This window comes from Oratosquilla oratoria, chromosome 1, assembly GCF_046742065.1.
Source record: "Oratosquilla oratoria isolate Oo_2021 chromosome 1, ASM4674206v1, whole genome shotgun sequence".
NCBI classification, from domain to species: domain Eukaryota; kingdom Metazoa; phylum Arthropoda; class Malacostraca; order Stomatopoda; family Squillidae; genus Oratosquilla; species Oratosquilla oratoria.
Genome location: NC_134777.1, coordinates 94,114,554 through 94,136,983, shown reverse-complemented (window position 1 = coordinate 94,136,983; position 22,430 = coordinate 94,114,554). Strand labels below are relative to the sequence as shown.

General features: G+C 39.7%; 1 protein-coding gene across 2 annotated transcripts in view; it reads right to left on the bottom strand.

Annotated features, from left to right (window-relative positions):
* Nucleotides 1-8,644: 8,644 nt before the first annotated feature.
* The window catches only part of twf (twinfilin actin binding protein), a 48,621-nt gene continuing 34,835 nt past the window's right edge, over nucleotides 8,645-22,430 (bottom strand). For both annotated transcript variants that reach the window (XM_076181631.1, XM_076181685.1), the window contains 3 exons: nucleotides 20,499-20,645; nucleotides 15,932-16,053; nucleotides 8,645-14,308 (listed from right to left, as the gene is read on the bottom strand). In XM_076181631.1, the coding sequence (XP_076037746.1) occupies nucleotides 14,144-14,308; nucleotides 15,932-16,053; nucleotides 20,499-20,645 (434 nt within the window). In that variant the 3' untranslated portion in view covers nucleotides 8,645-14,143. The remainder of the gene's footprint in view (nucleotides 14,309-15,931; nucleotides 16,054-20,498; nucleotides 20,646-22,430) is intronic.

Genomic DNA, 22,430 nt, shown 5'->3' with positions numbered 1-22,430 from the left:
GGGGTTGGGGGCAGCATAACGGAGGGACAGTCGTAGTATAAAAGTGTCATCATTTCTCTATGAACAAAGTTTTCCTCTATCACAGACAAAATGATGTGTGGCTCTGGTCCGTAGGGGCGCCCCATATAGACCCTAAAGTATCAACTGCATGCTACTTTGCCACAATAACATGCAGCCAATACACCAGACGGGGTATATGTACTTATGTATATATATATATATATATATATATATATATATATATATATATATATATATATATATACTATAATAAAGTAGTAGTCTTTGTCTGTTTGTTTGTTTGTTCACGAACTCCTAGGGTTTCGGAGATAGACCCCCATAACCATATAAATTCTGATACCCTATCACTTCAGGTACTTGGATAACTATATTTCATTAAAAAAGTATTTTGGTTAGGGTTAAGGGTTAAAGTTATGTGGTGTATGGTAGGGTAACACGCCATTACTGCAGTGTCCCCTTAACGCGCATAGCATTTTTGTGACATAAAAAATTACTATGATTAAATAAACCATTGTTTGTGTCCATAAATATTATTTATATTTGCGAAATTAATGTTGCCACATACTATGATAGCCTTTGTAAGGAGAAAGCATGTAAATGTAAAATGATTATATAAGTTTACCAAATGTTGAAATATTGGTTATTTTTATTTGATTTTATCGAGGACGAAAATGCAATAATCGACTCCAAAGATATTTAAATTTTGTTTCAATTCTTCTCTTACGCCCGAGTACCATTCACCATATAGTGTTAACAATCCACTACAATGGTTAGGTTAAAGATTATTCACGAACTCCTCCTAGGTTTTTGCTGATAGACCCCTATAACCATATATATTCTGAAACCTTATAACCCAAGGTATTTGGATAACTATCTTTCATTTGTCTGCCTGTTTGTTCACGAACTCCTCCTAGGGTTCTGTAGACCCCCATAACCATATATATTCTGATACCCTATCACTCCAGGTACTTGGATAACTATATTTCATTTAAAAAATATTTTGGTTAGGGTTAAGGGTTAAAGTTAGGTGGGGTATGGTTAGGTTAGGGATTATTCACGAACTCCTCCTAGGTTTTTGCAGATAGGCCCCTAAAACCATATATAGGCTATTCTGAAACCTTATAACCCAAGGTACTTGGATAACTATCTTTCATTTATCTGCCTGTCTGTTTGTTCACGAACTGCTAGGGTTTTGGAGATAGACCCCTATAATCATATATATTCTGTGTGTGTGTGTGTGTGTGTGTGTGTGTGTGTGTGTGTGTGTGTGTGTGTGTGTGTGTGTGTGTGTGTGTGTGTGTGTGTGTTTGTATTTGTGTGTGTGTGTGTTTGTGTGTGTATGTATATATATTGTATTGATACTGATGTTGGTTGGTTCTATTGCTCCCAACTACTGTACTACTGCATCTGGTTTCCCTCTTTATCTCCATAAACAAATAAATTAATAAATATATAAACGTAAATAAATAGATTAATAGATATGTAAATAAAAATGAATGAAGAAAAGTTATTAGATAAAAGAGGAATTTGTATTACACCCGGTTGTGCTTCCCTCTTTCACCACAGTGGTCACTATACCTCTTCAAACAAATGTCATCCCCTAAACAGAAGCACTTTTTTTTTTTGTTAATCGTCCTGGCAACGACGGGCGATAGGACAAAAGGACAGAGCATAAGTGCATAAGATTGAAGGAGGCTGGAAGAGACCATAAGGCCTACAATAGGCAGTTTCATGCCCATTACCACCTGTCATCTCCATCCATAAAGCTATCTAACCGTTTCTTATTGCAACAGGTAGTTTCAGCGTTTACTACATGGCTACTAAGTCTGTTCTATTGGTTGACCACTATTATTAAACCATTTCTTGCCTATTTCTTACTTAAATCTAAATTTGTTCAATTTAAACCTGTTACTGCGAGTCCTGCCTTGTTGTCTTAATATGATGACCTTGGTTGCATCGCCCTTGTTTAAGCCCTTAATTCACTTGAACACCTCTTTTAGATCACCCCACACTCTGCCTAAGCCTGTCATCGAAAGATAAATTTCTGAGCCCATGTATCATTTTGGTCATTCTCCTCCGTATTAATTCTAGTGAATTTATGTCTATTGTATAGGACGGAGACCAAAACTGTACCGTATAGTCAAGGATGGTTCTAACAAACGCCAGATAGTTTGATAATTACTTCTACACTTCTATTCGTAACCGTCCCAGAAATGAAACCTAATATTCTGTTAGCTTTATTCCTGGCGCTAATGCATCGTTTACTGGATTTAAGGTCGGGACACACTAGAACTATCAAGTCTCTCTCGCACTCAGTTTTCTCTAAAATCGTGTTATCTAAGCTATATCTGCCATTTCTCCGACCATGTGAACAAATTGTTAGGATTTTCCTAAAAATCGACGTTGTTTGCTGACCTAATTAGGCATCATATTTTAGTGTCGTCCGCAAACTTACTAGCATCACTATTAATCCCGTTGTCCAAGTCTTTTATGTATATAATGAATATTAAGGAATCCAAAACCGACCTCTGGGGAACTCCACTAGAAACACTCCCCCATTTGGATTTTACACAATTTATGGTGACCCGCTGTTTTCTGTCACTGATCTAAACTCTAATACATTCTAACAGTTTTTCCTTCTATGTCTTGGGCTTTAATCTTATTTATTAGTCTCTGGTGGGGCACCTTGTCGAACGCTTTGTTATAGGCAAAGTAAATAACATCGTAAATATCATTGTTATCTGACACCTTATATACTTTAGTGTAAAAGATAGATTAGTCACACATGACTTACCCTTGGAGAAATTATGCTGCGAGTCACGAATCAAATTATGTCTTTCGATGTGATCTCTGATTCTATTAGCTATTATTGATTCAAGCATTTTACCGATAACCGATGTCAAACTGATTGGCCTTTAGTTGCACATAAACGATTTATCTCCCTTTTTGAAAACAGGAACAACGTTTGTCTGCCCCCAGAAACGATGGCGAACTATCGAGGACAAAATACAATACAACCCTCTCCCTCCTCCTCCCCCTGCTCTCGTTCTTCTCCTCTTTCTCCTTTTTATTTTCCTTCACCTTTTCCTCCTGCTCTCCTCCTACTCCTTTCTCTTCCTTGTCTCATCTTTCTTCTTTTTCTTCTCCTTTTTCTCCCCCTCTCCCTGTTCTCGTTCTTCTGCTCTTTCTCCTTTTTATTTTCTTCTCCTTTTCATCCCGCTCTCCTACTCCTCCTTTCTCTTCCTTCGTCTCATCTTTCTTCTTTTTCTTCTCCTTTTCCTGTCTCCTTTTTCTCCTCCTCCTCTCCCTGTTCTCGTTCTTCTCCTCTTTCTCCTTTTTACTTTCCTTCTCCTTTTCATCCTGCTCTTCTACTCCATCCTTTCTCTCCTCTTTCTCTTCCCGCATCTCATCTTTCTTCTTTTTCTTCTCCTTTTCCTGTTACCTTTTTCTCCTCCTCCTCATCTCCCTGCTCTCGTTCTTCTCCTCTTTCTCCTTTTTATTTTCCTCCTCCTTTTCCTCCTGCTCTCCTCTTTCTCTTCCTTTGTTTCATCTTTCTTCTTTTTCTTCTCCTTTTCCTCTCTTTTTTTCTCCTTTTTCTCCTCCTCTCCCTGCGCTCTCCGCCCTGACCTTCCCTCTTTCCCACCACTCCAACTTGATTCCCCATCAAGGTTTGTACACAAAGAAAAAATGGCACGCGAGAGATTAACATTATCTGTGCAAACAGCGCCACGTATACAGACTATCGTCATTGTTTGTCGTCTTCCTTCTGCAACCCGGATGCCTAGGACGGAAGTCGGGAGTTTCTGGCAAGTCCCTCAAGGAAAAGGTTGCTGCTGAAATTATCACTGAAATGCTGAATCCTAACTTGGTATCTATGGCGCAAAAATAAACGAATAAATGAGATGATAAAATAAAATAAAATAAATAAGTAAATGAAAATACAACCTTCCTCCCACACATACATACATACTATACATACATCTATACATATATACATACTGTACATACATACATATACTCGTACATACATACTGTACATACATATAATACATACATACATACATACACACTGTGCATACATACACACTATGCATACATACATACATACATACCAAACCGGATTAAGCCACCGTTGTTGAGTCCCAGTCTGCACCGTCCCCCCAGGGATAGGCCGGTGGTCCTGCAATGGGGCGTATCCCACTACCTTCCATTTCGGCGGAGCTCCGAACACATTGAGTCTCAACAAGCCGTCCTCACGCGAAGACGGGTTCCTCAACACCAGGTACAGAAAACACTCCTCCACTCAAGCAGGCTTCCTGGATGATGTGAAAGAATTGGGCAAAAAGGAATTACCTCGAAAATGGTGGGTCTCATTATACTTTTCTCTATTGGTGACGTCATAACCAAAACACGTTGATTTATGCCTCGCTGCTCGAAATTTCTCTGCGGATGTGCCATCTTAATTTATTATTCTGAATGCCACCAACGCATGAATTATATGTGTAAGTTCTCATACCAATATATATGCATGCTCCAGTGTCTGAACTGCGTCTATCGGTTTGTTGTCGTCTGTAAGTTTGAATGCTTCTCCTTCCCCACGGCGTTTGAATTGTCTAACAGATGCCATCCTAAACATTGCAAAGCAGCCGAGTCTGAAGAATATGTCACTAGTTTATGCTTTACATTCCAGCTATATCGTTTGAAATCAATTGTTTAAAGTCAATATCAATTGGCATTGAAATCGAGTATTTGGAGACGTGACGACCCAACGCGTCCAGTTGGGAGTGGTTGAGTGGGTTTTATTTATGAAGTGGGTGTGTGCTTTGACTCGACCATCCCTCTTATAATGGGGAAAGGGTACTTAATATATATTCATATGTGCATGTATGTACACATGTATGCATGTGTACTGTGTGTGTGTGAGAGAGAAAGAGAGAGAGAGAGCGTGCGTGTGGTTGAAGTGATGAATTCGGCATTTTGCATTTTCTAAATTCTATCTCTAAGGTAATCTTGCCCCCATAAGGTTTGGAAAAATAAAGAAAAAATATAAGATTGCTTAAGATATAAAGAGAAAACATTAAAAACACAAAATGCCAAATTGGTTGTCCTTTTTAACGACATGTAGGGAACAGGGTGGCTTCCGATGCATAATAGGACTAGGTCGGTCGTCGACATATGGGCTACAGACTATTTTGTGGGGAAGGGAGTTGGTTAGTTATATTATCGATTACTACGGTGAAAAGACGATCACTGAGAGCACTTCCATAGGGGGAGGGCTCCTTGTTTGGGTATAGATATGTATGGCGAGGAAAGAATTGTTTCTTTGCGTTCTCTGAATGTTCTATGTGTTTGGAATTAGAATGTAGAGGTGAACACAGCTACCCAAAAATACTTCAAGACAATTTCACTTTTTTCTCAAATAAATAATACTGCACAGACGTCTTTACTTGTTGGCAATGCAGTGGTGATTGTCGTTTTTGTTTGCACTTGGATATCTATGGTACCACGGCCACTTCGGAACACTGTTTGAAGGGGCGACAAAGAGAAAAGCGTTCCAGTTGTCATCGAAGTCTCAGTTACTTTTTTTTTTCCTAAAGGTCTCTGGAGACTGTATGTAAGTGCAATTGGGCGGCAGTTGTTTGGAGTTTTTATTTCCGATGGGAGTAGATTACGATAATCACCACTAGGTAGTGGAGAAATAACTGGTCGTCCTCTGTATGTCATGTCCCAGAGGCCTCGAGATCCTGTTATTTTCTTCTTAGGAGAGAAACGAGGTAAAGAGAGCTTCGGCACCATTAAACTGGGTTCATGACAAGTACAGGATACCTGGTGAAATTAACCTTCATTTCTTTGTTATAGCTCAATGGTCATTCTATTTTTTTTAGGGAAGATGGGCAATCGTGTCAAAGTAGACAATCTGGTTGTAGGGTGTTGGTCTTGTTCCTATGTTGATAGGGAAGTGTCACAGGCACAAGTGTAGGTACAGCGGTGGCGTTCTGTTGTATCCGGGAAGAGCTCCTGCTCCACTCTCTTTTGTTGGTTACTTCATCTGCACTGCAGTTTGGGTGACATTGCTTGGGGCACCTCCTTGCTGCACAGGTGAAACTAGAGGAATTTTAAAGGTGCATTTTTTTACTTACTTTCTATACAAGGTGTGCAGAGTGGATTATTAATAGGGCTGCTCAATCAACCTAGGCTGATTTACAAGTTGCACTACCTACTTAGCCCTAGCACAAGGTGCTGACTGGGCCTGTACCATTAATTTTGGTGTTTTATGATTTTTTTTTTATTTGACCAAATGACAAGACATCTTGTCATCGGAGTTGAATGGGTTAAGTGTGGATTGTGACAAAGGGCTTCCAGATCATCTGCACTCACCATTATGCACCATTGCCAGATGACTTAGTAATAGGAAGAATGAAGTTGGTTGAAATTAGAGAAACTTTCTGACTGAAATATACTGTCAATTTTAATTACTACCTCATACTTGGCAGCAACTTACCTGATAGGATGAGACTTTCTATGTCATTAGCTCATGTTAGCAGGAGGGAGCCAGTCTCTGGTTGTCAGCTCATATGTGAAAAGGTGAAGGAAATAATAAGTTTAATTAAGGCTGAAGACCTCAGGGCTACACCCTCCAGATGGTACTGAAGGTACTGAAGAGTTATGAAGACGGGTGGCATTGTTGTTAATCCCATCCTAACAATCTCGAGGCTATGAATGAAGCTACTGAAAGGGAAGATGGATTTATTTTCATTTTTACTGAGATTTCCCTCCATAATCCCTCAAAAATAAGAAACTTTGAAGTAGCTGGTCTGTTTTGCAAAATCTAGGTTTATTGTTATCTTGAAGGTACTCAGCTTGTGTCATAAAATCCAAAACTTTACCATGGCTTACATGAATGCAGGTTTGAGGAATGGCAACTGGAGGTACCTGTGCAGGGTGCCAATGCTGTCCAAATGGAGGAGACATTAAGCTCCTGGAGACAAATTCTCTACCTTGGTGGATTAAAAAGTGTAATGAGAAATAGACATTTGGGAATGGATGCTAAGAGGAAATTGTATGGAGTGACTGTGCCGACAGCACTGTATGGGGCTGAACATGGAACATAAGAGGAAGAGAGGAGGATTTTGAATGTGTTTGAGATGAGGTGTCTCAGAAGTATGATTGGGGTTACTAGGCTGGATAGAGTGAGAAATGAGGAGGTGAGGAGGAGAACAGGGGTGGAAAGGCAGTTCAGAGATAGGATGGACGAGAGTATTGGGATGGTTTGGACACATGGAAAGAATGAGTGAAGAAAGACTAGTAAAAGAGGTGTGGAAGGCGGTGGTGGAAGGAGTGAACATGAGGGGGTGGCCTAGGAGGAGATGGATTGATGGGGTAAAAAGAACTTTGGGAAAGAGGGAAATGTCTGTTGAGGAAGGATGGGAGAGGACAGAAGATGGGTGAACGGAGAATGGTTGTACATGGATGATGATGTGATGCATGAGGTGGAATGGATGGGGGATGATGGGTGAGGGAGTATTTGTGAGAAAAATTTTACACAGCCTAAAGGGATTCTCCCCGTCTTCTTTTCTGCTTGAGGGGATGGGGGGGGGGGTTTGCCGATTTAATTAAGTGGCTTTGCTGTGTCTTGCGACACTACTTCTGACCCAGGGCAGTGGACAAAATGCAGGGATGACCTGTCATCCAGGAGATGCCAAGATATGAGGGAGGGAAGAGGGTGGAGGGGAGTGGAGTGTGATAGGGATGGAATGGGTGGGAGTGGTTTTTATGCCTTTGTTTTTTGGCTACCTCCCTTATAAGGGGGAAAAAAGCCTTTGGTATATGTATGCATCTATCTTTCACATACTAAGGCAGTGTTTCCCAAACTTTTCCAGTTTGTGACCCCTACCATGTCCTCCACCTTTATAAGCCTTCTGAAAATGTACCTATTTTCAATATGGCAGATACATACATGCATACATATACCAAAGGCTTTTTCCCCCTACATGGGGGGTAGCCAAAAAGAAAAAGGCATAGAAACCACTCCCACCCATTCCATTTCCTATATATTCCACTCCCCTCCACCCTCCTCCCTCCCTCTTATCTTGGCACCTCCTGAACAATTAATCACAGGAGAGAGCAATTTTTTTTATTCATTAATGTTTATTAATGTGGCTCATGACCCAGTTTGGGAACTCCCTGCACTAAGGGGATGAAGCTCAGTGCATTGCCACTCAATCTTTGGGTCAGGACACCAAATGAGAAATCTATGGACTATGCTAATCGCCGTTGCCAGCTTTCTAGATACTGCAGGGGGTCTTATAAATAGTGGTTACTGGGATTACAAGTTAATCACATATATACATGCATGCCATAGGCCCTTACCCCTCATACAGAGGGTGGCCACATTAGTTGCCAAGATTTCACTGAAAGTGCCACTGTACAGGACAATTTTCTGGTAAAGATGGATATGTCCAGCAGAAGGTTAGGTCTTGTTTGTGAAACACAATTGTCCCATCAACCCACACCCGACTTTTAGTTTTCATATTGATAGAATATGTTGTCTAATTAAGACATATTCACAGGGTTGTTAGGTAAACTGGGTGTTTATACAACTGGTTTCATACAAAGTGTAATGCATATTTCACTAATTTTATTGTCATTCAGTAATTAGAAAAAGTGCAAGTACTCCTACTCAGAGGATAGCCTTTTCTTTGGCCAGTCTCATATACAATATCACAATCTGTTTTCAGCCCATAAAATACATAAAGCAAAGCCCCTATCCCTAACCAATGATAAGACAAAAATATACATTGTATATAAAAAATTTAAGTGAAAGCAATCATTTTGTCTTTCTGGATCTGCTTCATTGTTTACAAATTCAAGGCTGAAAAATGAAAAAAACATATTTATGCATGAAACGTTAATCCATGCAGTATGTCAAAAAAGGGTCTGGAGGGGGTACTGATTGTGTACTTCATCCTACAAACAGTCTTTAGTCCCCCTCAACCTTACATGGTTTAACAAAGTTTTTCATGTGATGGAGCCACAATTCTTATATTAATCTCTTTGACCCGATGACCTCTGCTAATTTTGTTTTGAGCAGTATCAGGTCATTTCATTCACCTGGGGGCAGGACTTTGGGACTTCAAAAGTTAAGGGTATTTTTGACTAACTCCTTTGATCACAAACTTTACATTTTGTTTTTGGTTAATTTTTTGGTTATGGGTAGGACCCTGGGCTGAAAGTTACACATCCATCAAATTACTGGGCATATCATATCTTGTGGATCATTCTAGAAGGCAGACACCTTAAAAAAGTACTTATTTCAACTTGGCAGAGATTTACAAGACAAACTGTTTCAACTGTTGGTATGATCATTCTTGGCAAAAGACACCATGAAGAAAGAAATAGGAAATGATGTAGGATAGTGCAGTAATTCTGTTAATAATGAGAATTACAAAACAGGTATTCAACAACCCAAGAGAGGACAATCTCTGCCAAGTTCAAATAAAAGTATAGGAGGCACAGATGTACATCCTTCTAATACGAGATATGGAGTTTGCTTTCATCACTATGACAATAATTTGTCATTTGCATAATAAAGAAAATAAACATGCAAACATTACAGAATGCTTGTACAATTTCCAAACAAACATTACAGAATGCTTGTACAATTTCCAAACAAACATTACAGAATGCTTGTACAATTTCCAAACAAACATTACAGAATGCTTGTATGATTTCCAAACAAACATTACAGAATGCTTGGACAATTTCCAAACAAACATTACAGAATGCTTGTACAATTTCCAAACAAAACTTAGACAATTCAAAATACATGTAACATTTCAGTAGTACATAAATGATGACAATACAAGCAGCAGAGCATATGGAAATAATCTTTTAAAGACTTTCTTCAATGACCACAAGACACCAAAAGAATAAGCTAGAAAAAATCACAAACATTACACAAAAATATGTCAATACATAACTTAGTTTGTCAAACCTTTTATCTTTCAAAAATTAATGATGATATATCAACATCTAACAAAATAATAATCAAAATGCCATCATTACCCAATAATCCAATTAAGGAAATTGAACTTTATTTATATACTTTATATAGTAGAAATGTACTTCACATCTCACATGGATTTTGATCTTGTAAAACAAATTTCTTTCTTTCAAAGTTTGCACTAGAATTCCTTAACCACATCTATATATATATCAGCATATCATATCTAGAAAAGCTCATATCCATCCATCCCTGACTATTCACCAATTGTATAAATTTTCATTCAAATTCAGTCTTATTTTCTATTAATTTTCCTTTGATATTGTTATGCAATTGTATCCTTGAATTATCAAAAGTTCAGAAATCAGGCCTCATTAGTGAAAATAAAAATCCTTATTGAAAATTTATGTTATTGTCTTTCAGCTGCTGGACTGAGTACAGAATGTCAACATAACAGTATCTCAAATTAAGTAACATATCTCTTTACTATGGTAGTTTATGAGTCCCAGCAATTCACAAGCAAATGAATCTCAGCAAAGACACGATTAGCCCCAAAATCTTTGTAGTAAATATGTTCTGGTAATTCATACAGCCATTCATATTTGTATAAAACAAAAACATGTTTTTACATGCTTAATGAATTGCCAGGTCATATTTACAACATAACTTACTTTAAATTTTGTCAGTCAAATAGGAAATAGTCCTGATGAGGAATTGGTCAATGCATTTATGTCATTTCAATACAGGGTATGATGGTCACAGCTCTGTATCCAACACAAAGTTTACAGTTCTTATAAAAATTCTTATTTTAATATATAAAATAATATCATACATATCATTTCAGTGTGTGTGATCTTAAATAAGAAGAAAAAAGAAAATCAATAAATAATGAATTACAAGCTAATTCTCACTCCATCTGATTTTTGTCTTTTATTCTTTATCCTCACTCCTCTTCTTACAAGTTGTGATGAATGGAACTGGGTAAAGCAAGAATGCTAGTTTTGGGTAGGGTGGGTGAGCTAAAAGAACTGGCTGGGTGTCGAGGCTGTTACTGGTTATGCTATGCGGGTGGATGGGTGAGTGAGTGGGTGTGGAGACTAGGTATGCCTGATTTTAAGACCTGAAGGGCAAAGTCAAGTTTTTATCGAGCATCATAAGTGTCAATGCTTCTCGAGTTACATGGTCACAAGTAAAATTTTGTCCACCAATTTGTGTTAAGTTACAAAGAAATGGAAGGTCATATATCTCTGGTTAAATACTTTTATCTGTTTCACTTAAATATATAGTTGAAGTTTAAAATATAAATTCATAAAATAATTTTCTGTTATTTTGCTAAAGAAACTTTGGTATGAATCAATTTTCACTCATATTCATGCAAACTTTAGAAATAAAAATTATTCCTTACACTATATAAATATATATGTCCCATACCCAAATGAGAACTGACCACAATGTAACCACTTACTTCACGACTAGTTGGCCTTTATAAAATCACCATATAAAAGTATACAATTAACAAATACAAAATTGGATAGTGTGTACGCTTGGCAATGATATAAAAATTCTAATATTGCTGCTATGTACCTGTATTTGGCTTCCTGCCTGGAGGTGGGGTTTGTGATCAGAAAACAACCTCACAGGTGGAAATGAATTAGAGGGGGTTGTTCCTACTCCCTCCAAGCACTCAGATCAAACCCTACTTCCTGGGGGGACAAACAGCAAGCAGAACAAACCTGGCTAAGTTCACAACCTTTACATCTGGAGTTTGGCTTCTGGGGGCAATTAATGTGTATCAACTGGGATGTAAAGAAACAAAGAAGCACATCTTCACTTTGTTACAAATCTCTATCACCTGATTTGAGCTTAAGTGATAATTTACACTCCCCCTCTATCTCCTGTTTTTGCTAAAAATGGACCCATTCAGCCATTCTCAAGTCTTCTATATATGGTCCACCACTTCATATTTTGTTTATATCAATGTGTACTTTTCAAGAAAATTTTCAGCCCATTACGGAGATATTTCAATCTTAATATTCACAAGTTAATTTGAACATATACAGCAATCTGGTTGCAGAACTTTTTTTCACTAATTATGGTTTTTGTTTTTTTGTGCCTTTTTTATATCATGACCCAAACCTTCTATCACATAATCTACAATTACTCTTTGCATAATTAAGTAACATCTCACTGCAAGTTACACCACAGGACATTCTCAAGCCTGTTTCAAGACTAAACTTTTTGAATGCATCCATTCATAAAAAAAAGTGGGAACTCATCCAACACAGTTTTTAATCATGATAAAACAACCCATGCCTTATTTCTACATAAATACACATTCCAAAGACAAAAATACATCAACAGCATCCCTGTTGAAGCTCATTACACACTCCCTTCCTCCATGTTATCAACATCAGCAAAGAAGCATACAGCAACTTAGCAAAACTTAGGACCCGCTACAAAAAAAAAAATTCCATGGTGTCTACAAAGACTGAAATATGGAGTTTTATAACTATTAATGACTTGGCATAAAATTACATCATGATATCTCCTGATAAACAATTAAAACTTAATTACATAGGCAATTACTGTATCAACAAATCTAGTTATTTAGTTTTCCATAATTCTAAATTCATTCAAATAACAGTATACAAAAGTAGCCCTATCTTATGATCCAATGGTAAATATTACAATTTTTTACGACTTTACAAATTTCATTATTTTATGACCTAGTAGACACCATGTTTTCTATGGATACCTGTCTACAACCTTGTAGGTGCAAGGCATGTGGGTGGAAGCAGTAGAGGGAGGAAAGGATGTGGAGTGGGTGAAGTACAGCATTGAAAAAGAGCATAATATTCAGTTTTACAAGCTGAAAAAGAGCGTAAAAGTGAAACCGATGGGGGAAGACAAAGTCAGAGTATTAAAGAGAGATCAAAAAAGAGAGAGAGAGAGTAACAAAGATAAGTGAGAACACTTGGGGAGTTGCCTTCCTCTCATTCAGAGTACTCAATGGTGCAGAGAATCTCAAAGGTGCCTGGGTCTTTATTCCCATCTCTGGCAGTCACATGCCTACATGGGAAACTGGACCATCTTTTGGCATGAAGGAATGCAAAGAAAAAAAAACTGAGAAACAGTAGAAACCTGATAAGTTGAGAGGAACTTAGGGTATGACAAAGTTGGTGAGGAAGAAGAGAGAGAATAGAGATGGCACAGCAACAGCCATGCAAGTTGAGCTTGAGTGGCAGAGGCTTAGATTCTTATACTTTAACCCATTAAAGGACAGCATCCCCTTTAATGATTTTATTCTGGCTTAGAGGAACTCCTCATCCTTTAGTGGATTAAAAATTATCTTGATTAACCTGTTAAAGGGCAGTGTCCACTGTAATGATTATGTTCTAGCTCGTACAATATGATTTTATTCAGCTTAGAGAAGCCCTTAATTCTCTAATGAGCAACATCATCAAATCAACTTCAACACAGTGCCATATTTTATATAATTTTATCTACTGATATTTTATTTACTAAAGGGATGCACTCCAAACTGAGGGAGGAAGTGAACGAATGATAAACTCCAGCAGTGTATGGTTCGCCCCTCCACTGAATAAAATCATCAACTGTGAGCAAAATTATCTAAAGTATGTCACTATGCAATAAAAAAAAGGGTTAATCAATACCTCTTTCTGGCTCAATGTTGCCACCTACTTTCCTTTATACTCCTCAAAAAAGTTGCATTTGTGTCTTTCATTTAACTTTAGTTTAAAATATACAAAGTATCATACACATACAATGACCTATACTTCATCTTTGATTTCATTTATGTATATAAAAAACATCCAGGTTATTCTCTTGGGTGCTGCCATATGCACAAATGTTTTCAATCATTGGCATCCTCACATTCAAAAGGGGTAATGGCTAACAACAAATACTCCTACAATCAGAGTCCTGCTGAAAAGAGCAGTATTACAAAAACAGACAAACATCTGTCAAACCCCAAAACTTCATTATGACACAAACATCCAGTTCCACATCAGAAATTCTCCTCTCTTACATGGAAGCTGGCAGGAGGGATGTAGAGGACTAATTTCCATGGCTCCCTCGAGTTGTGGCTTTTCCATATGTCTAAGCCTCCCCTCCTTTGCCAACAGGAGCTTTGGTGAGGCGTTTGGCACCTCGGTTGGCAGGTCCCTTGGGCTTGGCAAACTTGGGGCGGTGAAGGTTGCGTTTTGGGTGAATTTCATCTAATAGGAACTCCTCTGTCAATTCAGCACCTTCACTGATTTCAAGCTGTTTAAGTGAGAGAATCAAAAGTGTGGTTAAGGAAAAGTACAAATACACTCACTATAAACAAATATTCACATATGAATATGTATGTGTTCTTTTGGATTTCAATTACTTCTGTATAGAAATATTTGACAAACTATGGTTGGGACTGCTTGGCATCTGGTGACAAAGTACATCTTTCCTGACCACCCTTCCAAAGCAGTCTAAATCTAGCCATGTGTCAGTTAGAACCTCCAGATTTTACTGAATATGCTCTACACTCCAAACATTCTTACAACATAATGCAACAGCAAATAAATGTACATTCAATCTAAATAACATTAGTACCCCCATCATTCTCACTGAGGGAAACAAGTAAACATCTCGTGGAAATGAAAAGTATCGTAAGAAATAGGTATCTGGGGGTGGATGCAAAGAGAAGATTATATGAAGGGACTGTGTCTATGACACTGTATGGGAGAGATCTTCAATTCAAGGATGGATAGAGCAAGAAATGAGGAGATGAGGAGGAGAGCAGGGGTGGAAATGGATATGCCAGGTAGGGCTGATGAAAGAATATTGGAATGATTTGGGTACATGGAATGAATGAAAGAGGAAAGACTAGCAAAAAGAGTGTGGAAGGCAGGGGTGGAAGTAGGGAACTTGAGGGGAAGACCAAAAATGAGATGGACAGATGGGGTGAAGGATGCTTTGATTAAAAGAGGAATGTCTGTATAATTGATAAAAGAGTTGGCAAGAGATAGGTGTAAATGGTTGTGAATGGACAATAAATTGATGCGCACTGAAGGGATTTCTCATTGTCTTCACTTTCACATGAGGACACGAGGAGGGAGGATCGCCCATAAATGAAGTGGTAGGGGACAGGGATGGCTCTACATCCACAAGGAGCAAATGTATTTTTAAAAGAAAAACAAATGGGTGTGGGATAGATGAAGGGTGGATGTATGCTTTGACTGGCTACCTCCCTTGAGGGGGTAGAAGCCTTTTGGTATACAAATGGACACCAAGTCACACAGAATTCTTTTGTGATTGAAAATCAGTCTCTACTTACAAAAGTGGACAAGGTGCTGGGATGACCCGTCATCCAGGAGGTGCTAAGATAAGAGGGAGGGTGGAGGGGGTGTGGAGTGTATTTAGGGATGGAATGATTTTATGCCTTTTCCTTTTTTGGTTACCTCCCTTGTAAGGGGGAAAAAGCCTTGGTATATGTATGTATGTACTTACAAAAGACTGATGATCACTTTTAGCTTCTATTTATTGATATACCATGGGCCTTTTCCACCTTATAAGGAACATAGTCTGCCAATGCATACACCCACTCCCACACATTCCATTCCCATCCACCATCACTTCCTCTCATCTTAGTTCCTCATAGATGAAGGGTTTCCTGCCCAATGTCAGGGTCAGAGGCAATGGAGCTCCTACTATCCCTTGTTTCTACTTCTCTCCTTAGATTCCTCTTTTACCACCTCCATGACTCAAATTCTCCGAAATGGCATTGTCCCCAAAGGACAGAAATGCTGGTTATTTTTAGCAAAACACTAAAATACACTTTGACTACATGTAGTCAATCATTTTGCTTTGAGTATACTTTAAAGCACATAAAACTTTCTTGTTACAACCTACCTTCTTTGTGATTCCTACATTAACTGTATTCTCAATTAGATAGGTAATAGGATTCTTGCTGCTGGAATACAACATCCGCTCCTTGATTGGACAAGCATAGCCTGGCATGGAGTAGATGAACACTGGAAATACAAGAAAAAGACAAATCACAAATTATCACGTGTTTTCTATCTGCAAGGATTATACCTCCTCTTTCTCTATTGTGACAGGAACATGATTCTCTCTGATGTAGGTCTTGCTAGGCCATTACTTCCAGGCATCCATCATTTGTTCCTGGGAACTGAGGCTACAAACTGACTGATCAATCAATTAATCCACTGTTCCAGGTCTCTCTTCCAGAAGACCCATGGTCCTAAGATAACCAGTGGCAACTGCATTAGCTAACAAGTCATTCCAGAGACTCAATACCAATACCCTCCCACTACTACAAGCTGGTAATATAAAAACAGTCCCTTGATAATCAATCAATTTGTTACCCCCAAGTCTCATGCAGGACACCTATGGCTTCCAGGTAACCCATGATAATACAACACAACTAATCTATCTATATACCAGCTTCTTCCCTCCTACATGGAAGATAGCCAAGTCAAAGACATGCACCCACTCCCATCCACCATTCTTGTTACCCTTTCATCTTAGCTTCTCATGGATGAAAGGTCATCCCTGTCTCCTGCCCACTGCCCAGGTCAGAGGCAATGCAGCAAGACACAGTACATCCACAGCAAAGCCACTTCACTTAATTGGCAACCTCCCCTTCTCAGCCTTCTCATGCGGGAAATAGAGAAGACTGGGAGATATCCCTTTGGGCTGCATCAAAGAATCATCCATACACAGCCATTCTCCACTCACCCCTATCCCCTGCCTTCTCCTCTCTTTGTTCAACAGTCATTCCCCTCTTGCTCAAAGTCTGTTTCACTCTATCCATCCATCTTATCCTCTGTCATTCCCTCAAGTTCATTCCATCCACCTCTTTTAATAATCTTTCTTCACTCATTCTTTCCATGTATCCAAACCATCCCACTTTGAAAATGATATAAAAAGTCAAAATAATCAATTTGTTATCCCAAGTCTCTTGTGCAGAACACTCATGGCTCCTAGGTAACCCACAATAACACAATACATTAATACAACAATACAACAACACACTAATACAACACTGTGAAAACATTCCAGCTTTACTACCGAGAGATCCACGGGAAGGATTGGGTTTATCACCAGCCACTGTGAGGCTGTAAATTTCTTATCAGCGGAACTCAAGGTAATGATTATCATTATCCTAAAAGGCTTGTCACCATTCTTGAATTCAATTATGCTTAAATAACCTTCATATAGTGTTGCATTAACCTGTACGCATCAGCAAACATTTATTATCCTCATAGGATCCCACCACACAATTTTATCTAGCTCTGGGTTACCTTCCATTACTTCACAGTCAAAGTCCATCCTATTCAACTCTGGAAGATGGTGATCATCTTGAGAATTAGTTCTGGCCACCCAGAGTAAGGAAGTGATTGGTTTCTGACCATTGCCAGGTAATCTTATTCATACATACATACATACATACATACATACATACATACATACATATATATACTTGTACACATGGAGCTAGAATGTAGATTGAGAGAAGCAAGTAAATGCCTTGGGGGATTATAAAGTGTAATGAGAAATAGACATTTGGGAATGGATGCTAAGAGGAGATTGTATGATGGGGTGATTGTGCCAACAGCACTGTATGGGGCAGAAACATGGAACATGAGAGAGGAGGTGTTTAAATGAGATGAAATGCCCGAGAAGTATGGTAGGGGTTACTAGGTTGGAAAGAGTGGAAACAAAGAGGTGAGGAGAGCTGGGGTGGAAAGGAAGTTGGGAGATAGAGTTGATGAAAAAGTATTGGGATGGTTTGAACACATGGAAAGAATGAGTGAAGAAAGATTAGTAAAAGAGATGTGGAAGGCAGAGGTGGAAGGAGTGAACATGAGGGGCAACCAAGGATGAGATGGATGGATGGATGGGGTAAAAGGGGCATTGGGAAAGAGGGGAATGTCTGTTGAGGAAGGAAGAAGACAGAAGATAGGAGAATGGTTGTGTATTGATGATGCTGTGATGCACTGAAGGGGGTGGGTGGGGGATGGGGGTGAAAGAGTATGTGTAAATTATATTTTGACGTAGCCTGAAGGGATTTCTCTCCGTCTTCTCTTTTTCTATATAAGGGATCGCCAATTAAATGAAGCGGCCTTGCTGTGGATGTGTTGTGTCTTGCTACATTGCTTCTGACCCAGGACAGTGGGTGAGGTGCAGGGATGACCCGTCATCCAGGAGGAGCCAAGAAAAGAGGGAGGGAGGAGTGGTGAATGGGAGAGGAGTATGTGGGGATGAAATGAGTGGGAGTGGGTTTATGCCTTTGACTTTGGCTATTTCGATTGTATGGGAGAAAAAGCCCTTGGTATATGTATATATATGCATACATATATCAAGAGGTTTTTTCCCTTACAAGGAAGGTAGCCAAACTCAAAAAGGCATAATTCTACTCCCACCCATTTCATCCCCACACATTCCACTCCTATTCACCACCCCTCCCAGGGACATCCAACTTTTCTTGGTTCCTCCTGGATGACAGGTCATCCCTGCATCTCGCCCACTGCCTTGGGTCAGAAGCAATGTAGCAAGACACAGGACATCCACAGCAAGGCCGTTTCATTTAATCAGCAATCCCCCCTCTGTCCCCCTCATGCAGAGAAAGAGAAGACAGGAAGAAATCTCTATGGGCTGCATCAAAATAATATTCACATATAACCACTCCCTAACTCCCCATCCCCCACCCACTCCCTTCCATGCATCACAGCATCATCTATACACAATCATTCTCCACTCAACCCTATCTTCTGTCTTCTCTCTTCCTTCCTCAACAGATATCCCCCTCTTTCCCAATGGCCCTTTTACCCCATCCATCCATCTCATCCTTGGTCACTCCCTCATGTTCACTCCATCCACCTCTGCCTTCCACACTTCATTTACCAATTTTTCCTCACTCATCCTTTCCACGTGTCCAAACCATCCCAATACTCTTTCATCAACACTATCTCCCAACTCCTTTTCCGTCCCTGCTCTCCTCGCCTCTTAGTTTCTCACTCTATCCAACCTAGTAACCCCTACCATACTTCTCAGACATTGCATCTCAAATACATTTAAACTCTTCCTCTCTTATGTTCCATATTTTTGCCCCATACAATGCCACCGGCATAATCACCCCTTCATACAACCTCCTCTTTGCATCCATTCCCAAATGTCTATTTCTCATTACACTTTATAATCCACCAAGGCATTTATTTGCTTCTCTCAATCTATACTCTATCCCTACTTCCACTCCTTTTTCTGCCACATTTGCACTCAAGTATCTAAAGCTATTCAATTCTTCCAGTATCTCTCCCTTAATACTCACTTCCAATTTGCTGCCACATTCTCTCCTTGTACATCTCATCACCTTTTACCCACATTTATCTTCAACTTCCTTCTTTCACACACCTTCTCAAACACTGTCACTAACTTCCTTGATTCATCTCTGATCCTGCTATAAGTGCAGTGTCATCAGCAAACAACAACTGTCTTATTTCCCACTTTTCTCCCTTTTCTTTAACCATGTCCAATCCCCGGCCCATCCCCCTTGTGTTTACCTCTTGCACCACCCCATTCATGTATAAATTGAACAGCCAAGGCCACATAACACATCCCTGGCAAAGTCCCACCTTTACCTCAAACCACTCACACTCTCCATTTCTAATTCTAACTCTTGAATGCTCTTAAAAGTTTTCCTCCAATCTCATATATCTGCAGTATCTTCCAGAGTGCCTTCCTGTCTACCTGTCACAAGCCTTTTCCAAATCCATAAAAGCCCAAAAAACATCTTTACCCTTTGCTAAAGCATTCTCACATATCTGCCTTACCACACATATCTGATCCACGCAATCCTTACCTTTCCTACACCCACACTGTTCTTCACTAATTACTCCCTCTGTTCCTCTCCTAATCCTCTCAATCAAAATCCTCCCATAAGCCTTCCTAATTACACTCAACAAACTGATCCCTCTAAAACTGCTACACTCACACTTGTCCCCATTTCCCTTGTAAAGCGGAACTATACAGGCACTCCTCCAGTCCTCCAGCACTATAAACTCTTTTAGACAAACATTAAACAACCTCACCAGCCAGTCCACCATCACTGTAGCTCCCTTTTTTAGACATTCTGCATGACACCCATTTAACCTAGGTGCCTTGCCTGCTCTCATTTTAATAACTACTTTCACCTCATCTTTTCTTATTCCTCCCCCATTTTCATCACCCATCTTATTCAGCTCAGGAAAAAAACGATCATTTCAGGGTTAACAGAATTTCTATTGTAAGCCAACAAACGTATGAAAATCTAGCTACCTACATACCAAAAGGATTATTTCCCCTTATAAGGGAGGAAATATATACAATATATTTGAAAACAAAAGTTGCAATTGCATGACTGAATAAGTGAAGTGGTGGTTGTACTTGTACTCATTACAGACCAAAAAATACTTACCAACACTGTGATAAAAGTCCCCTTCATAGTTGTGGTCATAGCGGTAGATATGGTAACGTGCAGCATTGTCTGGAACCCTTGCAGGCAAGTCAACAACCTGTAATGATGCTGCCTGACTTGCTAGCTGAATCTCCTCTGCACCAATATCTGAAAATGAAATGTATCTTCAAAATAGGTGATTGCTTAATGTTATGCAAAATATAGCTCTAGAGCCTTAAAACAAATCCTTGATATACAAAGGACCAAAGGACACAATTCTTTAGAGTAAGGTTTTCCTCATGTGAATAAAAATCAGCTGGCATTAGTTAACAAACATGACACTTGCAAAAAAGTTAAGTGACACATGAAGCCATATGGGAAGAGATTTTTCTCAAATTAATAAAAATGTTTGGCAACAGGCACAATAAATACAAGACACTGACACTCTAAAAGGGATTAATGCCTAATAACTGCTCTGATCACAATCACCAATCAATCATCTGTTGCCCATGTTCTTTCTTGCAAAAGACCCACACACCAAAGGAAACTGGCCACAGTCAACATTTTAGCTAACCTAAAAGTCAGTAGATCTAGCCTTGTAAGGCTACCACCCTTGTAATGGCTACCTCCCTTGTAAGGGGGTAAAAGACTTTGGTATATGTATGCATGTAAAAGTCACTCAGAGAAGGGGCTTTGTGTTGCTGTCTGGAAAAGGTGAGTGTCAGGCAGTGTAGCATAAGGGGAATACATACATACATACATATACCAAGGCTTTTTCCCCCTTACAAGGGAGGTAGCCAAAAAGAAAAAGGCATAAAATCATTCCCACCCATTCCATCCCTGAATACACTCCACACCCCTCCGCCCTCCTTCTTATCTTAGCACCTCATGAATGACGGGTCATCCCTGCACCTTGTCCACTGCCCTGGGTCAGAAGCAGTGTTGCAAGACACAGCACATCCACAGCAAGGCCGCTTCATTAAATCGGCGACCCCCCCCTCTCCGTCCCCCCATTGCATAAAAGGAGAGGATGGGGAGAAATCCCTTCGGGCTGCATCAAATTTTGCACACACATACTACCTCACCCCCCATCCCTCCGCCCATTCCACCTCATGCAATCACAACATCATCCATATACAACCATTCTCCATTCACCCCTGTCTTCTGTCCTCTCCCGTCCTTCCTCAACAGACATTCCCCTCTTCCCCAAAGCCCCCTTCACCCCACCCATCCCCCTCATCCTAGGACATCCCCTCATGTTCACTCCCTCCACATCTGCCTTCCACACCTCTTTTACTAGTCTTTCTTCACTCATTCTTTCCATGTGTCCAAACCATCCTAATAGTCTTTCATCAACCCTATCTCCCAGCTCCTTTTCCACCCCTGTTCTCCTCCTCACCTCCTCATTTCTCACTCTATCTAGCCTAGTAACCCCCATCATACTTCTCAGACACCTCATCTCAAACACATTCAAACTTCTTCTCTCTTCTTCTCTTATGTTCCATATTTCTGCCCCATACAGTGCTGTTGGCACAATCACTCCTTCATACAGTCTCCTCTTAGCATCCATTCCCAAATGTCTATTCCTCATTACACTCTTTAATCCACCAAGGCATTTACTCGCTTCTCTCAATCTACATTCTATCTCCACTTTCACTCCACCTTTCCCTGCCACATTTGCACCCAAGTATCTAAAACTATCCACTCTCCAGTCGCTCTCCCTTAATGCTTACTTCCAGTCTACTGCCACTTTCACCCCTTGTACATCTCATCACCTTACTTTTACCCACATTTATCTTTAGCTTTCTTCTATCACATACTCTCCCAAACTCTGCCACCAACTTCCTCAATCCCTCCTCCGATCCTGCCACAAGCGCAGTGTCGTCCGCAAACAACAGCTGGCTCACCTCCCACTTTTCTCCATTTTCTTTAACCATCTCCAATCCCTTGCCC